This window comes from Budorcas taxicolor, chromosome 4, assembly GCF_023091745.1.
Source record: "Budorcas taxicolor isolate Tak-1 chromosome 4, Takin1.1, whole genome shotgun sequence".
In the NCBI taxonomy this organism is placed as follows: Eukaryota; Metazoa; Chordata; class Mammalia; order Artiodactyla; family Bovidae; genus Budorcas; species Budorcas taxicolor.
Window position 1 is genome coordinate 69,855,106 of NC_068913.1, and position 25,576 is coordinate 69,880,681.

Below are 25,576 nucleotides of genomic sequence, written 5' to 3' on the forward strand. Positions count from 1 at the left end.
CGCCGCCGCCTCCCCTCTGCCTCCCGGTCTCCTCGCAATCCTTCCATCGCTCTCGCCCCCTCTCCCTCTGTCCCGTCCTCTCCGCTCCCCTCACCCCGCCTCTCTCCCCCTCCCCCAGCCCCTCCTCTCCTCACCCCACCCTGCCTCCCTCCCTCCCTCCGCCCGCCTGCCCGGCGCTCGCTGAGCCGACACCAGGGGGGCTCTCGATGTAGCACCATGACAGGCATCGCCGCCGCCTCCTTCTTCTCCAATACCTGCCGGTTCGGGGGCTGCGGACTCCACTTCCCCACCCTGGCCGACCTCATCGAGCACATCGAGGACAACCACATCGGTAAATGGCCCGGGGGTGGGCGGGGGTGCCCGGCGTGCGGAAACTCCTGCCCGGGCGAGAACCCCAGAATGGCCAGGGCTGGTTAGGAGCGAGGAAGGCGGCGGCGGGGCGGGGAGGGTGTGTTCGAGCCCAGGGTTTGGGGGTGGCGGGATGCGGAGGCGCGAGGTGCCCGGGGGGGGGGGGGTGGTGCGGGGAGCAGGGTGGGGGAGGGGGCGGGAGCCCCGAGGTGCGGCGGGCGGGCTGGGGGATTCCGCGGGGCGTGCGCGCCGGCGGTGAAGTGTTTGGGAGTGGGGCTGCGCTGCGGCGGGGGCGGCGGGAGGAGGGACTCGGCGGCGGGGAGATGCGGCGGCGGGGCCGGGCGCCGGGGGAGGGGGCGCCGGGCGGAGGGCGCGGTGGGGCCGGCTGGGCGGCCGGCCGGCCGGCGCTGGGCAGGGGCGCGGAGTTAGTTGGCCCCGGTGGTCGGAGCGGCCAGAGGCGGCGGGGGGCGGGAGCTGCACGCCGCCCGCCGCTTCCGCCCGGGCTCGAGCTGTCAGGGCTCGGCGGCGGCTGCAGCCGCTGGGAGGTGGGAGCGGGGGGGGGGGGGCGGGGGTGGCTCCACCGCGGCAGCCATTCCGCTTCCTCCTCCCGCCGCCGCCGCCACTGCGTCCTGTCAGCGCCGGTTGCTAGGTGTGGTGCGCCGGGAGGGGGCCCGGAGCCGAGGCCGCGGGCGCAGGACCGACGCTCTCCCTCTCCACGGCGGCAGCAGGGCTCTCTGGCCTGGGGGCGCCCGCTTGTGCCCGGGCCTGACGCGGATGCCCGGGCGCTGCGGGCAGAGGTCCCGGGTGCGCCCGCGGGCCGCGCCCAGTGCCCAGGGCCGCGCCGCCCCGGAGGCCCCTGCGGCTGCGTCTGCAGGAGAGCCATCCCCCGGGGACCCGGGGTCGGGCATTTAAATGCGCCTCGGCTCTGAGATTTGCCTTTCAAATGGTGCTAGGCCCGAGGTGCGTCGGCTGCGCAGAGGATCTGCAGCGGCGGCCTGCGCAGCGCCCGGGGCGCAGGGGACTTCGTGGCCGCGGGGGAGGGGGCGCCCTGCGGGGCTGCGACTTTCTCTTCCTTCCCAAGACCCCGAGGCTTTTCAACAAGTCCTTAATTCGCACAAGAGCTTGCACACATTTACACGCTCCTATCCGGAGCCCCTCCGAGGAGAGATGAGTCGGGTTCGTGTGGCTCGGCCGATCCATCCACCTGCGGAAGGTGTGGCTGGCGCCCACGAGTTGTTCTATGTGGGCTGGATGGTGAAGGGACCGCGTGGTTCCCTAACGGGGCTGTTTAATCCAGAGAATCTGTGAATTGCCCCCCGAAAATCATTTCCCAGTGAATGCTGTGGATTCATCCATGTCGATGCTGCTCACGTTTCTACAAAGTTGAGAGAATAAATCACTACTGCTGTCTATTTATACACGAATAAAATGAGGCCGAGCCTTACGCGCCTTCTCCGAGTATAATGCTTTCTGTGCACACAGTGCGTGCTTAATAACGTTGAATGCTGCTTGAGAATGGGTATATGATGGGACCTCCAGAATGGGAAATACTCATAGAAAATGTCTGTAGAACGTCTTTCAAAAGATAATCTGGATGGGTAATTGTCCAGGTTTTGAAACTTACAAAGTTCTAAAACATCCGTGTAATAGCTTTCGCTATCTCCTCTGATAAAGGTGTGACAGAAAAGCTAGGCAAGTTTTGGTAGTCTTAAAAGCAGGAGTTTAATGGAGTAGCATATTTGCTGATTCATCATCATGATTGAATAGGCATAACTCAAGGTGCTTAAGGAATAAATCAGATTTTTCATGATGAGTAGTTTAAAATAATACTTAAAGTCCCGTAATACAAAGTTACAATGAAAGTTTTATTAGTTCAAGTCGCTTCTCTTACTTTCAATGATAAATAGAAAGTTTTATATATATATACATATATATAATGTAAATATATAAATAACATTTCCTAACAGGGAGGGATGTCAATGCATATCTCATTCACTCACTAGCAATTTTATTTTAGAATAAACTATAATGTAAGTAATAATTTCTCCACATTGCCTGCCTGCTTGGACTAGCTAGTTAAAAGGAAATATAAATTACATTTATTAAAATGTGTTAAAGACAGTTAACTATTTGAGGGTTTAAGTTTGTAATCAGAAAATTTTGAAACTAACTCTTGGTGAATCACCAGTTAAGTTTGCAGAGATTGTCTTTAGTGTTGTGCAAACATTTTTAAGAGGGTTTTAAGAGTCTATAAATTTTATAAATTTAAATTTTAAGTGATGGTCACTTCCAAAGGGCTAGTATTTTTCTTTTGTGAAAATATTGAACAGTTAAATGTACAACAATAGCTTAAGTGAATTTTGGGGCACTACTGACAATTACTCTGCTTTGAAACTAGTTTGAAACCAGAAAACTTTATGGAAAGTAAATGTTAAACAGACACTTAAAATTCCCTGGGTGAAGAAACCAGCTGAAACTATTCTGTACCTTAAAGTGAGGAGAAGCCCCTCACTTTGAAAGACAGCCCCATATGCAAAAAGAAGTGAGAACTGATTTCAAGAAGAATAAAAACAATCTGGTTTTAGTAGGCAGTATCATATAAATACACTTCCAATGAAGAGACATGAGTGAAAATACATCAGACAAAGCATTTGGTGAAAGTTCTATACTACAGGTATTTTTAAGTGGAATTTATTGTTTGTGGTTGTCTATATATTTTTGGAGAGAGATTATTATTTTTAATGACTGATTTACCAGTTCTATATTCTTGTCATCAAGTGGCCACAGTAAAAAGATGCATGAAAAGATTATCAAAAGATACAATATTACCTGTAATTTTTTAAAGAAGCATGTTATTTAGAAATCACAGGAGCATTAAAGGTGTGCCTAATGGCAGGTTCATCTTGAGGACCTTTCTGAGTTACTGCCATTTAACCACTAGTCAGAATCCTTAAGCAGTAATGAGATGAAGGTTTATGGATGGGAACATGGCATATTTCTTGCATGAGAGAGTTTTCAAGGCCTTTGGTGTATAAGGCCCATAGTTTTCATAATAACTGTATTGTTTAGTTCAGATTAAGTGCATTAAGTTCAAAGTAGCTGTTACAGATAAACACTCAACTCTTTTTGTTAACCAGTTGCACACACCCATTAGCTAGGATTTGGGGCTGTAGAGCTGAAGAAAGTGTGATTCCCCCTTCCTCTGTTTTAGCACTCCTCCTTTCTCCTAGGGGAATGCCTCACCTGAGGTCCTGTTGTCTTCCTTGTGTTTCATTGCTGGTCTAGTCCTGGAGCACCTGTCTCCATGTACAATCTGAGTACCCCAACTAAAACCCTCCTACCAACTTAAATTGCCTAGAAATTACACAGCCCTGCAACAGTGAAGTGTTTCTATGTCAGCTTCGCTATTAATTCATTCATACCTTGGCTCTGTTTCCTGGAGATGGAAAAAACTGATCAAGATTTGTTTGCTTCTTACTGTAAGTAGATACTTGAGTTTGTAGAAACACTCTTGACATGCACATCCTAGGTAGGTGAAGATGAGTTGGTAACTAGAAATCATAGAAACACCAAGAGCACTAAATTTAGCATTGAAGGTCTTGTCACAGACTCATGGGACTTCGCTTGGTCTGTGCATCCCAGTGCCCCAGTGCTGTGGAGTGTCTCAGAAAGAAATCATTCTTACTAGATGTGATTATTTGGTACATTTGTAAAAGTACCTCTGCATTTTTTATTTATGTATTAACATATATCAAGCACCTAATTTGTAATAGGTATAGTTCTAGGTGCTTGGTATATTTTGGTGAACAAATTTCCCAACCTTTGGGGAATTTGTGTCCTAGTGGTGGGAGGTAGACAGCATAAAATGTGAATTATGTAGTATCCTGGTTAGTGGTATGGAAAGAGTCCTGTTACAGCAGGCTAAAGTGGGTTGGGATATGAAATGTTGGAATCTTTAATTGGCTGGTCAGGATAGGCCTTACTGTGAAGCTGATAGGTGATTCAAAATCTTCACAGAAGTGAAGAAGTTAGCCATGAGGCCAGCCAAGGACCACTGATGTCCAGGCAGAGGGAACAGACAGTGCAAAGGCCCCAGGTAGCCTGCACACCTTAAACTGAAACACGGATTTTACTGGATTCAGTTACTCTTGTGATAGTACTAAACTAGCAGGTTATTTAGAACCTTCTCCAGATGTTAGGGACTTCAGCTTTGCCGTTGTTGATTGGGATTTTCCTGTTGGGGCTCCATAAGGAGATGGAGTGTCATTGACTAATAGTGGCTTGCTGTAGCTATGACTTGGTGGATCTCGACCCTGAATGTCAGCAGGTTTCTTGTTGTGAGTTTCTGCTTGTTTCCTCATCTCCAAAACCTGGCTAATAAATCCATGCTGCTTCATTTCACAGGATAGATTCATAGACCATCTGATTAATAAATATCAAAATCTCTAGAGAGAAAAATAAGGTAGTTATTATCAACAATATAGAATTTGACTCCTAGGACAGTTTGGTAAAAATTTGCATTCTCTTAAAGCAGCACTGTTGTATATTAAATAGATCAGTGTATGATAGGCAGCAAGCCCTTATCCCTGTTTTATAGGTGAGCAAACTGAGACATAGAAAAATTACTTAATTTGCCTAAATTTCCATGACTGGTAAATATGAGCGGAAATCTGAATTTCAGACAGGTATGCAGAGCTGGCCTTGTGCCAAGCTGCCAAACAGGTGAAGAACTAGACTGTACTGGTCCTACTGCCCCTCCAGACCAAAGTGGCTTGTTTCCTCCTTTAGCAAGTAACTCTGAACCCTTGAGATGAAGATTATATGAGGGCCCCATAGTGAACCCAGCTTGCTTGGTTTTGAATATGGTCCTCTGCCACTTATCAGCCATTTGACTGTGAACAAATGACTTTACCACACTGAGCTTCAGTTTCCTCTGCTGTCTAATGAAGGTAGTAACAGCATCTACCCCAGGGAGTAGCTGATGAGGATTACATGAGCTAATTTGTGTAAAGTACTCATTTTCTTAAGTAGTATTCAATTATATACATCACCCAGTTTCTTGCCATTTTGTGTGTTTGCCAAATAAGTATGTTGGAATTCTATGAAGGTGTGCATTAAGAGTTTAGTAGGATGTGGGTTGTGTCTACCTACAACTATGTAAAATCACTAGACTCATCCTAGGACAGATTGAGAATGGGAAATGGGACATCCTTCCACAGTCCAGCATTGGGGTTGCGGCCTCTGGCCATTTGTGCTTCTGTGTGGCCAGAGGTACTTTAGATGCTGGCAAAAGTTGCCGCTGTGGACTGGGAAGTGGTGTCAAGGCCAGCGGCTTCTAACGTGGCCTTTCCTTGTGGCCTGCACTTATTTGAAAAAAATGCAAGACTAGAAAGAGGCACTGTGCCTGGGCCTGTGGGCACGTTCCCACGAGGGCCTTTCCTGTGGGGAGAAGGAATGACTGAATGAATGAATGAAAGTCTTGTCACTGCCTGCCCTGCTCTTTGCCTGCACCCTGTAGCTTGGTGGCAAGATGCCCTGTTATTCCCTCCTATGGTTCACCAGAAGGTCCCAGGTAGATAGTTGGGGGAAGTTTTAAGTGCTTGTGTGTGTACAAGTGGGTGCATACACCCATGTGCACAGACCACACAGTGGGGGACCCCTCACTGTAACGCTTCCTGGCCTTCTCCAAAGCATTGTCTTCAGTGGCTTTTCCATTTGCCCACTTGTCTCCTGAAAACAGTCAAACCACCCTTTATAAAAACATTGCTAGGGAACATAATGACTTGTAAGTTTCACAAGCTTCTGATTGTTTCTTTTAGTGTCCCTTTTCTGATATGTGACTGAAATTTACAGACAGGAAACCTCTGCTTACCACCTACTAACTAAAGCTCCCATATTCTTTGGAAACTAGTTTCCTTTACAGTGCATACATTTTGGTGACATCTGCCACCCTGACAATTCTAGAAGAGCAAACTGACAGCTGTTTTCAGAAAAACTGATTCTTTCGTTGATGACAGGGAAGAAGCTTCCAGACTGGAGAAGGCTGGTGACACTTGAGAGGGGCTTTCCTAGGACTGTCTAGAAGCCAAAAGCCTTGAGATTCAGACTAAGGTCCCAGAGACAGGACATAATGCTGTTGAAGCCCTTAAAAATCCTCCCTTTCTTCTAGTTTTTTCTTAAAGACAAGAACCATATCCTGGGCTTCTCTGGTGGCTCAGAATCAGGACACCCGGGTTCTATCCCTGGGTTGGAAAGATCCCCTGGGGAAGGGAATGGCAACCCACTGCAGTATTTTTGCCTGGAGAATTCCATGGACAGAGGAGCCTGGCAGGCTGCTTCTGCTGCTGCTGCTAAGTCGCTTCAGTCGTGTCCGACTCTGTGTGACCCCATAGACGGCAGCCCACCAGGCTCCTCCGTCCCTGGGATTCTCCAGGCAAGAACACTGGAGTGGGTTGCCATTTCCTTCTCCAATGCATGAAAGTGAAAAGTGAAGTTGAAGTTGCTCAGTTGTGTCCGACTCTTTGCGACCCCATGGACTGCAGCCTACCAGGCTCCTCGGTCCATGGGATTTGTCAGGCAAGGGTACTGGAGTGGATTGCCGTTGCCTTCTCCGAGGCTACATGTCCTTAAATTTCTCTTCCCACCACATCCTTACCCTTGCCCTCAGATCTTAAGAGTGCAGACGTGGCCTGGGTACTACTGAAGAAATACTTCCTGGATTGCAGATAATACATTTCGTTTCATGACAGGGTAATAGATTTGTTCTGTTAGCCATATTGATCTGGCTAAAGTGTGGAATAGCAAACATTGTTTTATTTAGAAATTGAGACTCAAAACTGCAAATGTCAGAAGTTAGTTTGTTTTTAAAAAGACTTTCCTTTAATATGCTAAATCAGTTGAAAGAAAATTATGTTTTCCTCTTGCACTAAGCACTATAATCTTGCAGTAGTTTTCACCTGTTTTTTTTTTTTAAAGTCCGGCTGCAAGCACAGAACAGATTAATGGATATATTCTCTTTAAGAATGAAGTCTTCCCAGTAACTTTCTTTTCACTTTGGCAGGAGTCAAAGTGCCTCTTTTGGGTCAGTAACTACAGACTTGCTGTCCAGGACCAGAGAGCATTGAAAGTCTCTTGATGGCCTGGCTCACCCATCGGCCTCAGGGAAGCCCTGTTCTTTGTTTGCCAGGCTCTAATGGTGACTTTCTTCTGAGCCAAACTTCCTTGAGAGGACAAGATCTGGATACCATGTTAACTTGAAAAGACTCACTCTTTCTTTTATATTATGCATATATATAATTAACATATATACATAATGTATAGATAAATGCTGTATATATAAAACATTATACAAATGCATATATAAATGATACATGTGTTTTTACATGTGTGTGTATATACACTGCACATATGTGTACATATATACATATGTGTATTTATATGTGTATATAATATATTCATTCTCTAGATCACTGTGGATAGGATTACCACATTTTTGATTATTTTCTGTGTATAGTACTTAAGACTGTACTTCCTGTTTCTGATGGATTGAAATTTATTTGGAGAGATCAGACATGTACAGACTGAGATAAATGATGAATGATAATGGGGACCACAGAGACTGATTCATTGTGAAGCTCATGAATTGCAAGCACCAGGGCCCCTCATTTGTACAATACATGTTTTACCATTTCTGCATTCATTGCTTGGGCCCACCTAGACCTTTCCAGGGGCCTGGAGGGACCCTATACCAGTGTTCACAGGCATGCATTCATGGATAGCATCATAATTTGTAAATTTTGTAATGCATAAAATTTTAATTGCAGGTAGCTTACCCTTTTCCACTCTGACTTCCCTTCTATGACATTTCTTCTTGGCTTTGGTGACATTGGAGTTTAGAGTGTTTCTGAGATACAGCTAAAGAAGATTTAAATTGCAGACACTTTTAGTTTTGGTTGAGTGGAATGTATTTATTGAGCTCACAGTTTTCTTTAGTTAAGTTACTCCTAGCCATCCTAGGGTAAGACTCACTACCCAGGAATGGCATCCAGTGTTCCAGCTCACCTGGGGTCTGTCCACATGGTAGGGGTGAGTTAGTATTGCAGCATGAGTCTATACCATGACGTCTGCTGGTGGAAACATGGTTTGAATATGGTTTGGAGCTAGAAGTGAGTCTGGAAAATTCTTCTACTTATTAGATGTATAAAACTGAAAGTAAAAGATTCAGTTCTTATTTAAGTATATTTGATAAGGAAGTTCTGTTAAGAATATACCCAATAATGGAAATACACATTCATAACTGCGCCATGTTTTTTAATGAGAATTCTGTGTTCTTCAATTGAATACACACACTCATACACACACACACACACCAGTGACAACAAACATTACTGTTATCAAAACAAAAAATATTTAAACTCAGACAATGCACTAGAAGATGTGGAATGCCCTGAACTCTTACGGCTCACATGTGAAAGAAATAGGTGTTTACAAATTTGACGACAATCCTAAAAATTTATATGGCATTAAAACGGACCTATGAGGCTGAAAGTAACTTTTCTGAATTATCAATAATTAAAAATACATTTTGATCACCCATGTTTGTGGTTTGTGCTTTATAGAAATGATATTAATATGAATCATTGTCATATGAGAAGTAATCAGAGTGTGCAGCCCAAAAGAAGTATTTACAGCAGTGTTTCAGATTCACATAGTGGATTCTTTTTCTGGATCTTGGTTTTGTGATGTATTGGTAAGGTCAGCTTTAAAATTTGGGGTTTTGTTGTAACTTTTTAATCTAAATAATCACTTTTCTAAGCATTTTTTATTTGTGATGTTGCATTTTTTTTTCATAAACAGAGTCTAAATCTGCAGACCCCATAAAACTTGGATGTTTCTTGGTACCAGATAGAGAATCATTACTGTTCTAAACAATTTTCATAGAATATCTAATTCACTGTCGTAGCAAGCTATGAATTAGACATTTCTTCCCAGAAGTGCTGCCTTCTAATTGGAAATTAAATATAGTACCTTATTAGTTGATTACCTTAACTGGTGAAATATGACTAGAATGCTTATTTTGATAAGATTAAAAAATAAACAATAGCATCTTTATAATTGGTCCTTTTTTCTTTGTGGTGTAGTATGGGCTCATGTCACTACAGTGAGTGTACAGAATTATGTGCACCATACTTGGTGATAACCACCCATGTACTTTGCCTCACGCACTATAGAAATAATAAGTTTCGAAGGTAACTTTGGCGGTGAAAAACATTTTTGAAGACTGTCATCTCTGGAGGGGTGCATTTGTGAGGACTTACATGTTTATTTGTTCATGTGTATTTGTTTATGATATACACAAACACCAGTTATGCAATTAGTCTAGGATAATTTATATTAAGGAAATTGGAAGAGAAAATCCATTTCTTTATTTCTACACTTGGATATTGAACTTGGTTAGTCTTTTTCCAGGTTGAGGATATTGTGAAGTTTAGTTGTATCATTGTTTGCTTTACCTACAATATTTGGTTGCCTAGAACATTCTAGGGCTAAAACAATGCTAGGACAAAAGTATATCTTGCATCCCTCCCACATCTTTGCCTGAGAGGTTTAGTATAAAGGAGGTGGGGGTGGGGTAGAAGGGGTTGTGGGGGAAGCTGGGACTGTGAAGCTGGACAGAACTGGATTTTGAATCCTGAATCCACTTGGACAGTTCTGACAATCTTATTTGCATAAAGTAGTAACAATATCTACTAGAATTAAGCACCCCATGAGTGAGTCACTGGTTAGTTGCTTTATGTGCATTGTCTAGAAGTTAGGTATTAGTCCCATTTGATGCAAGACACAGACCAAGACAGTGACCAAATGACCCAGCAGGCAATATACACAGCCAGTAAAATGCTCAGGGGAGGGAGGGGCAAGCTTTGCTCTCTGGTGTCTGCATATCCCTTAGTACTTGCTCTTTATAAACTGACTTTTTATAAAATATTTGCATTTTAATAGAAGGCTTTTGTATACCTAAGTGTCTTAACATTCAGAATGGCTGCATTTCCAAAGGGAACTGTTTGGTTGGCTGGGGAGATACTACTTTTGGTAGAAACAGAAATGTTTTGAGGCTTCTAAGAAAATGTTAGGAGGATCCATGAGCATCCCAGTAACAATAATGAAAACAATAACTTGGCAGTTCTAAAATGATTATAATTACTGAATTGTCTAAAGATACTAACCCGTTTTCTCTTCTTTACTGATACTTTTTATCTGGGAGTAGAAGACTCTTTTCAAACACCATTTAACACTATTAACACTTGTAAACATCTCTTTTACTTTAGATTTTCAAAATTAAAATATTGTCATTATGTTCATGTGAATTATTTTAAAAGTTTGTTTGGACCAATCATACCTAATCGGACCTGGCTGTATGAACATTGTGAATCAAGAGCCTGGCGTCTTGGCATGTGTTTCCAGCCCTCCCTGCTGGACATTTCGCTGGTGGCATTTACAGAGAGGGCACACTGTAGGTCACGTTACTGTGACACTAGACCTCAGATGGCTGATGCAGGAGCATATCTGAGCTTGAAAATGGAAGACTCTCTTTTCTTGCCTAACTCATTCAGTGAAAGTTTCTCGAATGCTATTTTAACTGCCTGATTCTCAATACATGCCATAATTATTTAAGAAATGGCAAAAAGCAGGGGTATCTGGAGAGACGTATTTGTACAGCTTACTGTTAAGCAAATTGAATATCTTGGTAATAAGCATAAATTATGCCCATGTTCCCTCTGGTATCAAGCAAAAATATATATTATGGAAAATCATCACCTCTGAAGTTGCAGATGAACTTTTCTAGCCCTCTGACTGTGCTGACCTCATCTCTTATTGGGGTGTCTGACAGGCCGGTGTGTCTACGGACTGAGACTCTTCAGGACTGCCAGCAGGTGTCACACAGGTGTTTCATGGCCCCATGGAGTCTATAGCTAGTTTAGATTTTAGATCTTTATCAAATAGGTCTTTTGATAGAATATTTTTGACCCGAGATATCTGGAGTTTGGCACCAACTCAACACAGTGGTTGACAGTGTGTGATTTACGTTAGTATGTTTCAGTGTTCTGCTAGGGCTGGAAACTCCCATTTATATGTTGGCCTCACTTTAGCACTTTCAGGGACCCACACTTTCAGGGACCCACACCAAAAGGTCTGCTGGAAAAGTATGTGAATATCAGACCAAAAATTTTGGTCAAGAGATGTTAAATCATATGTGCCTTTCACTTTGGATGTTAGAATAAAGAAATGATATTTTGTCAAAACCTGGGAAAACTATTCAGTTCAGTCACTCAGTCGTGTCCGACTCTCTGCGACTCCATGGACTGCAGCACTCCAGACAAGATGATAGCATCGTAAATATTTACGTCATGTTGTTACGTAAAGTGATGAGAGTGATTCTCACCTGTGGAAATCAGTCTTATTGATTTATAAGTCACACCTGTATAGCAGTAGTGTTTAAGTAAGTAGTGCTCGACAGGAGCAGAATCGCTTGCATGAACCTGGAAAAAATAAGGATGCCTGGGCTCCACCCCTAGATCTTCTGGTGAGCTCAACCAGAGGTGGTCTGGGTGCGAGCTTCATAAAGTTGATTCTCATATGTTGCCAAGGTTGGGAACCCGTTGGCTTTTGAAATAATGAACATTGTGAGGGTTAGGGAGTGTGAGAAAGGAATCAGACTTTTAAAGAACTGTAGATTTGTGTGTGTGGGGGGGGGTCATTCAAATAGATGTAATTTTTTTAATAGATGTACTTTTTAGTTATATTGGAGGCAGGCATTTAATGTAGGTCAATATGAAGACGTGATACCAACTCAAGCATGTAGTTAGAGCAGACATGCTCAAACTAGAGAGACTAAGAGTCTCGAACTCAGATGCCCTCAGGATGCATATGAGTGAACTGACCAAGTTCGGTGTTATTTGGAGTAGGGGCAACTCTGGCAGACTGGAGAGCCCTTCAGTTCAGTTCATTTCAGTCACTCAGTCATGTCCAACTCTTTGCGACCCCGTGCACTGCAGCACGCCAGGCCTCCCTGTCCATCACCAACTCCCAGAGTTTACCCAAACTCATGTCCATTGAGTTGGTGATGCCATCCAGCCTTCTCATCCTCTGTCGTCCCCTTCTCCTCCTGCCCTCAATCTTTCCCAGCCTCAGGGTCTTTTCCAATGAGTCAGCTCTTCGCATCAGGTGGCCAAAGTATTGGAGTTTCAGCTTTAACATCACCCAGGACTGATCTCCTTTAGGATGGACTGGTTGGATCTCCTTGCAGTCCAAGGGACTTTCAAGAGTCTTCTCCAACACCACAGTTCAAAAGCATCAATTCTTTGGCTCTCAGCTTTCTTTATAGTCCAACTGTCACATCCATACATGACCACTGGAAAAACCATAGCCTTGACAAGACGGACCTTTGTTGACAAAGTAATGTCTCTGCTTTTGAATATGCTATCTAGGTTGGTCATAACTTTCCTTCCAAGGAGTAAGCGTCTTTTAATTTCATGGCTGCAGTTACCATCTGCAGTGATTTTGGAGCCCCCTAAAATAAAGTCAGCCACTGTTTCCACTGTTTCCCCATCTTTTTGCCATGAAGTGATGGGACCGGATGCCATGATCTTGCTTCACTTAAAAAGGCAGCTGCTACTGACCTGCAGCCAAGTGCTACCACATTAGAGTGCAGGCCCTTTGTCAGCAGGTTCTATTATTATTATTACTGCTGCTTTTGGAAATTAGGAATTAAGATTTTTATGTGAAACTTACATTTGAATGTTTGTAACTAATATAGATGAGTTTTAAAACATTGTGCAAGAAAACTACAGCATTGCACGGAGATGGTAATGATGGGCCCTGTGTTTATAATGGAGTACATTTGAATGCTGTGATGCAGAGTAAACTTTGAAGACCATTCTTTCCAGCAAGGAAGTGTGAAATGGTTGACTATTTTTTTTAATGTGATTAAAAATTTTTCTTTTATACCAAATTCTAAAAAAAATGATCTTTACTCCTGAAAGTGTATTAATGTATATAATCTCTCTGTACCTTATTTTCTTTAAAATGGAGTAATAGTATGTATCTCAAAGTGTAATGAGGTGGCACTAGTGGTAAAGAACCCACCTACCAATGCAGGAAACATAAGAGACAAGGGTTTGATCCCTGGGTCAGGAAGATCCCCTAGAGGAGGGCATGGCAACCCATTCCAGTATTTCTTGCCTGGAGAATCCCCATGGACAGAGGAACCTGGCGGCCCGCAGTCCCTGAAGTCGCAAACAATCAGACATGACTGAAGCGACTTAGCAGCCAAGAACCAGTGAGATACCACTCATGTACGGTAGCTGTTGGAACTGCAGAATTCTGAAAAGAAAGCTCTCCAGTGAGTTCCCTTCATTGTCTCTAGGGGGAGCTGTGTGGAGGCGTTACTGTAGGATAGTCAGGGTGCTGCCCCAGTCCCGCTGCCTCCGTGACCTTAGCCAAATTACTCAGTTTCTCTAGACCTCAGCTTCTGTGAGATGAGGAAAATTAGTATTTATCTCAGAGTGCTGTTATGAGGATTAAATAAAAACATGCATTTGAGGGGCCTGGCAATCAGTAAGCCCTCCGTAAATGTTAATACTGATAGGATTGTACCATTTTCTTATATACATGATGGTGCTCCCAATACCACAGTCCTCAGATTCTAATGTCCTCTTTGTTTTCATAATACAGTGGAAGAAGATGAATTCAAATACCCTTATATATTTCTGTTCTCTGTTAAGCGTTTTTACTTTGAGATATTTGATGAAATTCGATTTCCCTGGTAGAGTTTTGGTTTGTGTTTGAATAAGTCATACTGAATGGTCGTCGGAACCCATGAGCTGTTAAAACATTCCACACACAAATTCTTGCTGTTTCAAAATATACCAGCCTTAATTTAGTATTGTTTGTCTGGATCTAAGTTTTTGAGACGTTAGATCATGTGATTAGAAAAATGACTTCCATATTTGATAAATACAATTTTTTCTTTGGGAGAAAAGACAGTTTGGGAGTCTAGAGAGATTTTAAGTATGTAAACAGAAAACATAATTTTTTCATGTACTAAGTAAGCAATAGAAAAACAAAAGATGGCTTTGAATGTACTTTTTGTGATGGTTTATTGTGAATGATTTGAAAGGGGATTTGTAGGGCTTTTATGAAGAAATCCAAGAACATGACTGTAGGACTAACAAAATGCCATGTTCTTGTTAAGTGGCATCTCTTTAATAATAGTTCTTGAAATTTTACATATGCAAATACTGGAAGCTTCTCAGGAAAGTCCCAGGATAGGCCTTATTTTAGAAGCTTGAGTGGCAATAGTTGAGTTGTTTACTGATTGGAGAAGACATTTAAAATACTTAATTCCTAAATGGTATCTGACAATGACTGAAATCTTTTTCAGTCCTGTAGCATATATTTCCACTGGGTTTCCCCTTTGAAGAGTATGCTGGGATCTGATATAGTTAAGCAGCTGGTCCAGGCTTCTGAGACTTATCAATAATTGAATTTAAAAGTGGTTTGCAACTCTTTTATTACTGAGGGTCTCTAGTTATGTTCCTTCTCCCTCCCCTGAGAATTCCAAGTCTTGAAAGATTTTTGTCCAACAATCAACCTGACTTGGTAAGTAATTAAATGCTTTTTTTTTTTTTTTGCATTTTCATGCAGCAGCAGGTAAAACTCTCAATTTTTATATTTGATACATATTTATGAGTAGCAGATATACGGGTATGACACAATTAAAGTCTGTGCTCATGGGAGAAGCAGACAAAACACACACATAAGATAATTTCAAACAGTCATGATGCTGTGAAGAAATACAGTGAGTCTGGAGAGAGAGGCTGAGAGGCCTGTTTGAGATAAGGTAGGGGGAGGCATGTGGGCCTAAATGGAGTAGGGGGTGAACAAGCCATCCGGGTGTCTGGGGAAAGAGAGTGAAGGAGGGATAAGAGCAGTTGTCAGGGGACTTAGCATGCTGACCTGTGTCAACCAGTGTCACCAGAAGGAGTTAAAATAATCCCAGCCCGCAATGATGGTGTGGAATGTTGTGTAGCTTTATTATGATTATAGTTTCCACTATGCTTTTTGTAGCATCCAAATGGCTCAAGGATCCCATTTCCACTTACAAAACCCTGTAGAGATTAGGAAACCCTAATTGGCTTCTATATCTCTTCAGATCTAGTTTGCTATTTGTTTAAACTTAAAAGCTCTATTTACATTTTGCAGTCTGTGTTGAAATAAAAGTTTTTGACTAGTAGAATTCATTTAATGTTTGCTATTTTATTTTGGAGTAGAAGTGAACATAAGGATTATCAGTAATCATAATGCAGTAAAAAAAATAATAATCTTTGGTGTCGTTTTCAAACTTTGGGGACCTATGGATTTAAAAAAATTTTTCTTCTGGAGCTTTGTGAAATCTTAAATAGATTTTAGTGGATATGTTGGCAGAAAGAGGGGCGTGGGGTAAAGAGAGGAGAGAATGGTCTTGACAGCAGTAACTTAAAACATATTGACGGACAAACAATTACTGAGGGAGATTATATAGACCGTGAGCCTGAAGATATTATTTCACCATCAGTTCCTTTTTTTTTTATTCTGAAAGGTAGTATTTTATGTAGCTGTACCATGAAAAAATAGATATTTTTTACTGTTTTTTTCTTCTTCATCATATGGGGAAATACTAATGTAAACATTTCACTGTCAAATCAAGTCACATGGCCAGGCACAGAGCTGATAGGAAAGGAAATTTATTCATCCCTAAGGGGACGAGGGTAGATGTGAGTGAACAGTGATCCATTCTTGCAGATATCTTTTATCAGAAATAGAAAATATCCAAAAGCATTTGACATTTAGTATAGAGAGGAATATAAATTTTCCCTAAAATGATCATGTGAAAGAAAAGTGTTATTCGCTCAGTCATTTCCAACTCTTTGCCTGTAGCTCTCCAGGCTTCTCTGTCCATGGAATTCTCCAGGCAGGAACACTGGAGTGGGTTGCCATTCCCTTCTCCAGGGGATCTTCCCAACCCAGGGATTGAACCCAGGTCTCCTGCACTGCTGGCAGATTCTTTACTATCTGAGCCACTGGGGAAGCCCAAAATGATTGTAATACTGTATAAAATAATAATTATTATTTTAATTAATAAGAACTATAATAAATATAAAATATATAATTAAATGAAATAATTAACAAATATAATTTAATTATTAAAATAATTTAATATATTATAATATAATAATAATATATAATGGTTAATATAATTAATCTAAACACAATATTCAACATATTAATTTAAGTAATATAATTAACATGATTATTTAAATAATAATTAAACATACAATTAAATATAATTTAATATAATTTATAATTAACTATAATAGTTATTATAATCATAATTAAATATAATTATTGTACTAATAATTAAATATAATAATAATATTATTATTATTATAAAATAATACTGAATAGGAAGTTACTCCCAGAGATCATGGGAGGCATACCTTGGGACTCCCAAGTGAGGAAGGAATAAGCGTTCCACATGGAGAAATTAATACTTAGATGCAGTTAAATGATTTTAAACAGAGAACAGAGAATCTACTCTCCTGATTAGGGATGACTCCATTTCCATTCTGAAAGTAACTTAATCCAAAGGCTTCAATTTGGGTGGCCCAATGTTCTGTGCTTCTCTTTGGTTCCTGAGCTGTTTGGCAAGGATCTGAAGGTTGAGAACACTTCCTGTGGTGCCCTTTGCCAGCACACAGAGCTTTAGAAAAGCTTTGGGACTGCATTGTAGGGTGGATCTGGTGCTCCTTCTCTTCCCCCGATTCTGAGTCAGCATCACAGAGGATGGAAAAGGGCTGACCTGCTAGTCTGGAGCCTGCTTTCCCCGTGCTCCCACTGTACATCACACCTTCTGGTGGCTGAGGGAGTGGTCACTGGTATTGGACACCTCAGGTTCTGATTGGACTGCTCTTTGATTTGGGGCAACTTACTAATGTGTGTGTTTCTCATTTGCAAAGTGGGAAATGTGATATCTACTGTGTTGGGCTGTTGTGAAGGTTAAGTAAGTGGCAAGTCCTAGCACAGGGTCTGGAACATGTTAAACATTGAATAAATATGAGCTGATAATGCTTTTATTATTATCTGCCATGACAGGTACTACAGACAGCATTCCATTATTGTTATTCTAGTATTTCTGTTTCTCCTCACTAAACCCTCAGCTTCCAAAAGGCTTCATTTCTGGTCCCCTCTCTGCAGCAACACTAAATTTATGATGTGGGAACTTAAACCGATATCCACTCAATTGTATCCAGACATGTATCTTCTACCATGAAGCCTTTAGCTCCAAGGACCAGATTCAGTTCAATTCAGTTCAGTCGCTTAGTCGTGTCCGACTCTTTGCAACCTCATGAACCGTGGCATGCCAGGCCTCCCTGTCCATCACCAACTCCCAGAGTCCACCCAGACCCATGTCCATCGAGTCGGTGATGCCATCCAGCTATCTCATCCTCTGTCGTCCCCTTCTCCTCCTGCCCTCAGTCTTTCCCAGTATCAGGGTCTTTTCAAATGAGTCAGCTCTTGCATCAGGTGGCCAAAGTATTGGAGTTTCAGCTTCAACATCAGACTTCCAATGAACACTCCGGACTGATCTACAGGATGGACTGGTTGGATCTCCTTGCAGTCCAAGGGCCTCTCAAGAGTCTTCTCCAACACCACAGTTCAAAAGCATCAATTCTTCGGGGCTCAGCTTTCTTTATAGTCCAACTCTCATATCCATACATGACCACTGGAAAAACCATAGTCTTGACTAGACGGACCTTTGTTGGCAAAGTAATGTCTCTGCTTTTGAATATACTATCTAGGTTGCTCATAACTTTCCTTCCAAGGAGTAAGCGTCTTTTAATTTCATGGCTGCAGTCATCATCTGCAGTGATTTTAGAGCGCAGAAAATAAAGTCGGCCACTGTTTCCACTGTTTCCCATTTATTTGCCATGAAGTGATAGGACTGGATGCCATGATCTTCGTTTTCTGAATGTTGAGCTTTAAGCCAACTTTTTCACTCTCCTCTTTCACTTTCATCAAGAGGCTTTTTAGCTCCTCTTCACTTTCTGCCATAAGGGTGGTGTCATCTGCATATCTGAGGTTATTAATATTTCTCCTGGCAATCTTGATTCCAGCTTGTGCTTCTTCCAGCCCAGCGTTTCTCATGATGTACTCTGCATATAAGTTTAAAAAGCAGGGTGACAATATACAGCCTTAATGTACTCCTTTTCCTATTTGGAACCAGTCTGTTGTTCCATGTCCAATTCCAACTGTTGCTTCCTGACCTGCATACAGGTTTCTCAAGAGGCAGGTCAGGTGGTCTGGTATTCCCATCTCTTTCAGAATTTTTCACAACATAGTCAATAAAGCAGAAATAGATGTTTTTCTGGAACTCTCTTGCTTTTTTGATGATCCAGCAGATGTTGGCAATTTGATCTCTGGTTCCTCTGCCTTTTCTAAAACCAGCTTGAACATCTGGAAGTTCACGGTTCATGTATTGCTGAAGGCTGGCTTGGAGAATTTTAAGCATTACTTTGCTAGTGTGTGAGATGAGTGCAATCATGTGGTAGTTTGAGCATTCTTTGGCATTGCCTTTCTTTGGGATTGGCATGAAAACTGACCTTTTCTAGTCCTATGGCCACTGCTGAGTTTTCCAAATTTGCTGGCATATTGAGTGCAGCACTTTCACAGAACTGTCTTTCAGGATTTGAAATAGCTCAACTGGAATTCCATCACCTCCACTCCCTTTGTTCGTAGTGATGCTTTCTAAGGCCCACTTGACTTCAGAGTCCAGGATGTCTGACTCTAGGTGAGTGATCACACCATCGTGATTATCTGGGTCGTGAAGCTCTATTTTGTACAGTTCTTCTGTGTATTCTTGCCACCTCTTCTTAGTATCTTCTGTTTCAGTTAGGTCCCTACCATTTCTGTCCTTTATTGAGGCCATCTTTGCATGAAATGTTCCCTTGGTATCTCTGATTTTCTTGAAGAGATCTCTAGTCTTTCCCATTCTGTTGTTTTCCTCTATTTCTTTGCATTGATCGCTGAGGACCAGATTAAATGTTACTAAAAACAGTCATTCTTTTTTCCCTTTCACATTTTGCCTTGAAATAAAGACTTTTGAAGCCATAGAAATTATAAGGTTTTTTTTCTAATATTCTTCTAACTCCTGTCCTTTGAGTTGCTTCTCAGATGGTGGTTGTGATCTTTTTTTTTTTTTTGAACTTTATTTATTTTGGCCGCAATGTGCAGCTTGTGCGGTCATTGCAGGATCTTAGCTCCCTGGCCAGGGATGGGAAACCATGCCCCCTACATTGGGAGCTCAGAGGCTTAACCACTGGACTACCTGGGAAACCCTTCAGCCTGATCAAAAGTAATTGTAAATTTTCGGCTGAGTCATTGCTCCCAGTGAGGGGTCACTCAGAATAAAGACTTAGCCATTATAACAAACAGGCCCAACATCCCATAGATTAGGGTCCAAGAAGCTTCTTTTTCACATAAGGATTCAAGGGTAGACCTGCAGGCTGCTCAGTTCCATATAGTCTTTCAGGGCATTGTGTTCCATCTTATTTCTCTGCTCTCCCACATCTATTCCCCTTTTTTATGGTACACGTTGTGTTCCCTGGGATCCTTCCCTGAAAATGACCCTTTGTGTTCATGTTGGAGGAAAGGAAAAGAGTGTGGGTCAGGGCACATACAAAGTGTTATGGCCCAAGGCTCCAAGGATAACCTGTCTTGCACTCTGTTCCATTGGTATGAACTTGATTGCATGACTCCCTGTCGCTGCAGAAATGCTGGCACATGTAGCCCCCAGCAGGACCTAAGGATTACAATTCTATTTACTATGTCGGACAACTCTCTGGTACCTGCCCTAGATCAGCAAGTAAGTCTGCTTTTGAGAATTTTGCCTTTCCATTGAATAGCTGACATATAGTCTCGTGGTTTAATGAGTGGGTACTTATAATAATTGTTAATTGGATTTACAGTTTATTGAGCTCCAACGATGTGCTGGGGACTAATAAACACAATCGAAAGTTTTATCTCTTTTGACCTTTTCAGAAAGGCTGTGAGGTCGATTTTATTTTTATTATTACTGAACCTTAAGTAAGGTTGACCTTGTCAAGTTGACTCCAAAATCTTCATCTGACTGTCTTAGGAATGGTGAGAGTCCTCAAGAATAAAAGATAGCTGCATACTGCTTCTAATTCTGGCTTCTGGAGCTAGTCAGTAGCAAAGGCTACCAGGAGAAGCAAAGGATTTTCTGGAAATAGTCAAGCAGGGGCTGTATAAGCCTCCATTAGGGATTCCACGGGGAGACTCCCTGCTTTGCACTGCAGGACATGGTGAACATCCTTGATTGTGAAGGCCAAGTGCTCCGTTTTGTACACTCTGGTTTCTGCATGTCACCTGTGACCCCTCATTCCTGTGACAGTAGTGCAGTTCCATTGGCACACACATTCTGGCCTTTCTGCAAAATGAGGAGGCACCTGATAACATTGGGCAAGAGGGTCAGTAGATGAGATGGGGTTCCTAGTGTGACTGTGACCATTCACTTCAACTCTGAGTCTCCATTTATTGGGGAGTAAAATAAGTGCATTAGGCTTAATTGCTGGCCTTCTTGGAGTGCTACTTGGGGCTCTCAAATTTCTGTAGAACTCTAGTGGTTTTTCTCCCCGACATATTAGAACTGTTGGGTAAATCTTTCTTTAAAGGATTTTTTTTTAAGCTTTAACAAAAGTGAAAATCACAAAGCTGATTATAGTGAGAATGGATAATGTTTGTTGAATGTTATAGGCCCCTATGCATTGCTGCTGTTCTGAGTGTGTTCATGAATTAATTCACCTGTGGCATGCACCTGAAAATGAAGAAACTGAGCTGCAGAGTGGTTAAAAACCTGTCCATTGTCACTCATTAGAAAGTAATCAGAATTTCTACTTGGACTTTGAGAGCAGAAACTGTATTCTGCTGCAGGAGTGGATAATTTCTGAGGTTTCTCCCAGTTCAAAAAATGCTTTGGTTCTATGCCTATTGTGGTATATAGATAGCTCAAGAACTTTTCCTTCTCCGAGAAACTCCCAGACAATTCAAGATCTCTCTTTTGACAAGTAGAGGCTGGATGTGAGTCATAAAGGTCCATATCTTGCTGATAATTTCATAAATCCTGTCATCTGTTCATCATCACCTGATGCAGCGGGAGGTTCTGTTACACTGGTGTTTCTGACTGAAGAGCTGCTTTGATAAATATACCAATGACTTTCTAAAACACAGCTGGCCCTGGGCAGAGGGGGTCATAAAGGGGACCACATTCTTACGAGATGATTTTGGTATGCATGGAATGGCCTCCTGGGGTGGATCAAAAAATGATGCTTTGTGGCTAACAGTGCTATTAAAGGCATCTTAGAATCAGAGAACATCACAGGAGAGGGAACCTTTGGGAACATCTGATCCAACAGTGTGCTTTCAACCCCACCGCCCACGTGCCTGTTCTGAGTGCTGCGGACACAGCCGTGAACAGAGCCTGTGCTCTCTTGGACCCTACATTCTATGTGGGAGACCCAGATAGACCACCACCATCGTATGGTGTGTGTCATGTTAGCTAGCGGTAAGTGCTGGGAAGGAAAAGCAGGGTAAGGGGATAGAGAGTGATCATGGGGGTTTGGTCTGAATTTTGTTTTGGATGAGGTGTTCATGTGAATCAGTGTTTCTCAGCCCTTTTTTCATGAAGCCCCTTCTCAGAACTATTTCTGACATTGTCTCCTATTCTTTTCACCCATGAATTTTAATACCATGAATATACTGTATCTTTGGTTCTGTACTATATATTTATGTGTGCTTTATATATAAAGAGTGAGATTCCTCAACCCTACTGGAGATCCAATTTTCACCACCTTGGGGGCAGTATCACCCCATTGTTCTATTACTTCTGCTTTCTGCCATTGTAAACAAATCTCAAAGTAGCTGCTTTTAAAAGATCACAATCTAAGCTAAAAGAGCTTCTAAAGCCAAAGGATTTTATTTCCTAAAGATGTTTTATATAAAAGAAGTATCAGGGCTTTAGGTAAAATTTTTTTTTTTTACTTGTTTAGGCATTAGAAGTGAAGTCTAAGATTCAAGACTCCCAGTTTTTCTGTAATATATAGTATAGTAAGCTCTATGTACACTGTGAAGGATGCAATTCATTAAGTGGGCTTCCCTGGTGGCTCAGACAGTAAAGAATCTGCCTGCAATCCAAGAGACCCGGGTTCGATCCCTGGGATTGGAAGATCCCATGGAGGAGGAAGTGGCAACTCACTCTAGTATTCTTGCCTAGAGAATTCCATGGACAGAGGAGCCTGACAGGCTGCAGTCCATGGGGTCACAGAGAGTTGGACATGACCAAGCAACTAACACTTTCACTCTTCTTTCATACACACTAGGAAGGATGCGATTCATTAAGTGTAACTGATTCTTTACTGGATTCAGGGAGGAGCCCGACAGCAGAGACTCCAGGCCACTGTCATCCAATGCTGCAGACTCCTAACTGGTCTCCTTGCCTCTGCGTCAGTTCTTCTGCCCCCTAAAGCTGGTCCTCTGCAGCAGCAAGCATGATCTTTCAAAAGTGTCAGTCATATCAAGCCCCCTTGCTTATCAGCATCCCCTTTCCAACAAGAGAATATCCAAATGCCTTATGATACTTACAGGTCTCACCACGTCCTACACCTGCTGCTTCTCCGATCCAGTGTCCTTCCCTCCTGTGTGCTAACCACGCTGCAACCACACTCACATCCTCTCCTTTCAGCACACCAGTGTCCTTCGTGCCTCAAGCTCTTTGCTTTTGCTCCTTCCACCTATGTTTCTCTTTAGGTTTTTTTAAAAAATTGCATCATGATTTTTACAGCCATTTTAGATTTACAGAAAAATTGTGTGATGGTAGTACAGAATTCCCCTCGACCCTGCCCGAAGTTACTTCTCTAGATTGTCCCATCCCTGTCTCCTTATCATTCAAGATACAGCTGTTCGAGGCTTTCTCTCTCCATCTCAGATAGTATAGCAACCTGCATGTCCTCCTCATTCTATCACATTACCCAGTTCAATTTTGTGTGGAACTTAACCTCTACTGGAATTATTATTTATGTATTTGCTTCTTCACTGGCTCCCTTTACCAGCATGTGAGCTCATGGAGGGTGGGGACACACAGCCAAGCGCACTGTGGTTTTCCCAGGGCCCAGAGCAGTGGCTGGCACCTAGGGATGTGTGACCAGCTGGCTGGCTTTCAGCCAGGGAAGGCTGGTCCCAGACCGAAAGCCATTCAGTTCAGTTCAGTTCAGTCGCTCAGTCGTCTCCAACTCCTTGTGACCCCATGAATTGCAGCATGCCAGGCCTCCCTGCGGAGAAGGCAATGGCACCCCACTCCAGTGCTCCTGCCTGGAAAATCCTATGGATGGAGAAGCCTGGAAGGCTGCAGTCCATGGGGTTGCTGAGGGTCAGACACAACTGAGCGACTTCACTTTCACACATTGGAGAAGGAAATGGCAACCCACTCCAGTGTTCTTGCCTGGAGAATCCCAGGGATGGGGAAGCCTGGTGGGTTGCTGTTTATGGGGTCACACAGAGTTGGACACGACTGAAGTGACTTAGCAGCAGCAACAGCAGCAGGCCTCCCTGTCCATCACCAACTCCCAGAGTTCACTCAAACTCATGTCCATCAAGTCGGTGATGCCATCCAGCCATCTCATCCTCTGTCGTCCCCTTCTCCTCTTGCCCCCAATCCCTCCCAGCATCAGAGTCTTTTCCAGTGAGTCAACTCTTCACATGAGGTGGCCAAAGTACTGGAGTTTCAGCTTTAGCATCATTCCTTCCAAAGAAATCCCAGGACTGATCTTTAGAACGGACTGGTTGGATCTCCTTGCAATCCAAGGGACTCTCAAGAGTCTTCTCCAACACCACAGTTGAAAAGCATCAGTTCTTCGGTGCTCAGCTTTCTTCACAGTCCAACCCTCACATCCATACGTGACCACTGGAAAAACCATAGCCTTGACTAGACAGAAATTTGTTGGCAAAGTAATATCTCTGCTTTTGAATATGCCATCTAGGTTGGTCATAACTTTCCTTCCAAGGCGTAAGCGTCTTTTTAATTTCATGGCTACAATCACCATCTGCAGTGATTTTGGAGCCCAGAAAAATAAAGTCTGACACTGTTCCCACTGTTTCCCCATCTATTTTCCATGAAGTGATGGGACCAGATGCCATGATCTTCGTTTTCTGCATGTTGAGCTTTAAGCCAACTTTTTCATTCTCCTCTTTCATTTTCATCAAGAGGCTTTTTAGTTCCTCTTCACTTTCTGCCATAAGGGTGGTGTCATCTGCATATCTGGAGTGGGGGTGGCTGCAAGAATACTGGAGTGGGTTGCCATTCCCTTCTCCAGGAGATCTTCCCAACCCAGGGATTGAATCCGGGTCTCCCGCATTACAGGTAAACGCTTTACTGTGTGAGCCACCAGGGAAATTCGAAAGCCATTAGTGGAGACCCAAAATGAGGAGCTAGGTTCCTTGACACCCATTTGAACTATGGATGTCACTAAGCCCAGTCCATGTCCACATCAGACTGAATTCTCAGCTGCAGGGGACCAGTCGGGAGTTGACTTAGGATCAGAGTAAACTGATGGTGACAGGACCCTCAGGCAAGTTGACCTTCCCAGAATCACCCTGGAAGACATCCACTCGACCCGTGTATTGTTGCTATCATATATCTGAGAATTCTCTGTCTCTGAGCTGTGCACTCTGCGGATGTGGGTGTTGTCTTTTGCTCATTTGTACAAATAGGACCTAATTTGAGGCCTATGTGAGTTAGAATCACATTTGTTGTTGTTCAGCCATTAAGTCGTGTCTGACTCTCTGCAACCCCATGGACTATAGCATGCCAGGCCTTCTTGTCCTTTGCTAACTATCTCCCTGAGTTTGCTCAAACTTATGTCCATTGAGTCGGTGATGCCATCCAACCACCTCATCCTCTCTCATCCTCTGTCACCTGCTTGGCTGCTGGTAACAGACACCTGAGCACTAAAGAATTCTAGATTTAGCTTGTTCTTCTTCAGTGGCCCAGGATGTTTGTGCCATCTGAGCTCTTGGTCATTTTTTTCCTCTTTGTCTCATGGTCCCAAGTTAATGTTCC

At 42.8% G+C, this 25,576-nt stretch overlaps 1 protein-coding gene across 1 annotated transcript in view; it reads left to right on the top strand.

Annotated features, from left to right (window-relative positions):
- Positions 1-216: 216 nt before the first annotated feature.
- The window catches only part of JAZF1 (JAZF zinc finger 1), a 331,735-nt gene continuing 306,375 nt past the window's right edge, over positions 217-25,576 (top strand). Inside the window, exon 1 of the mRNA XM_052638820.1 lies at positions 217-331. Coding sequence (XP_052494780.1) covers positions 217-331 — 115 coding nt within the window. The remainder of the gene's footprint in view (positions 332-25,576) is intronic.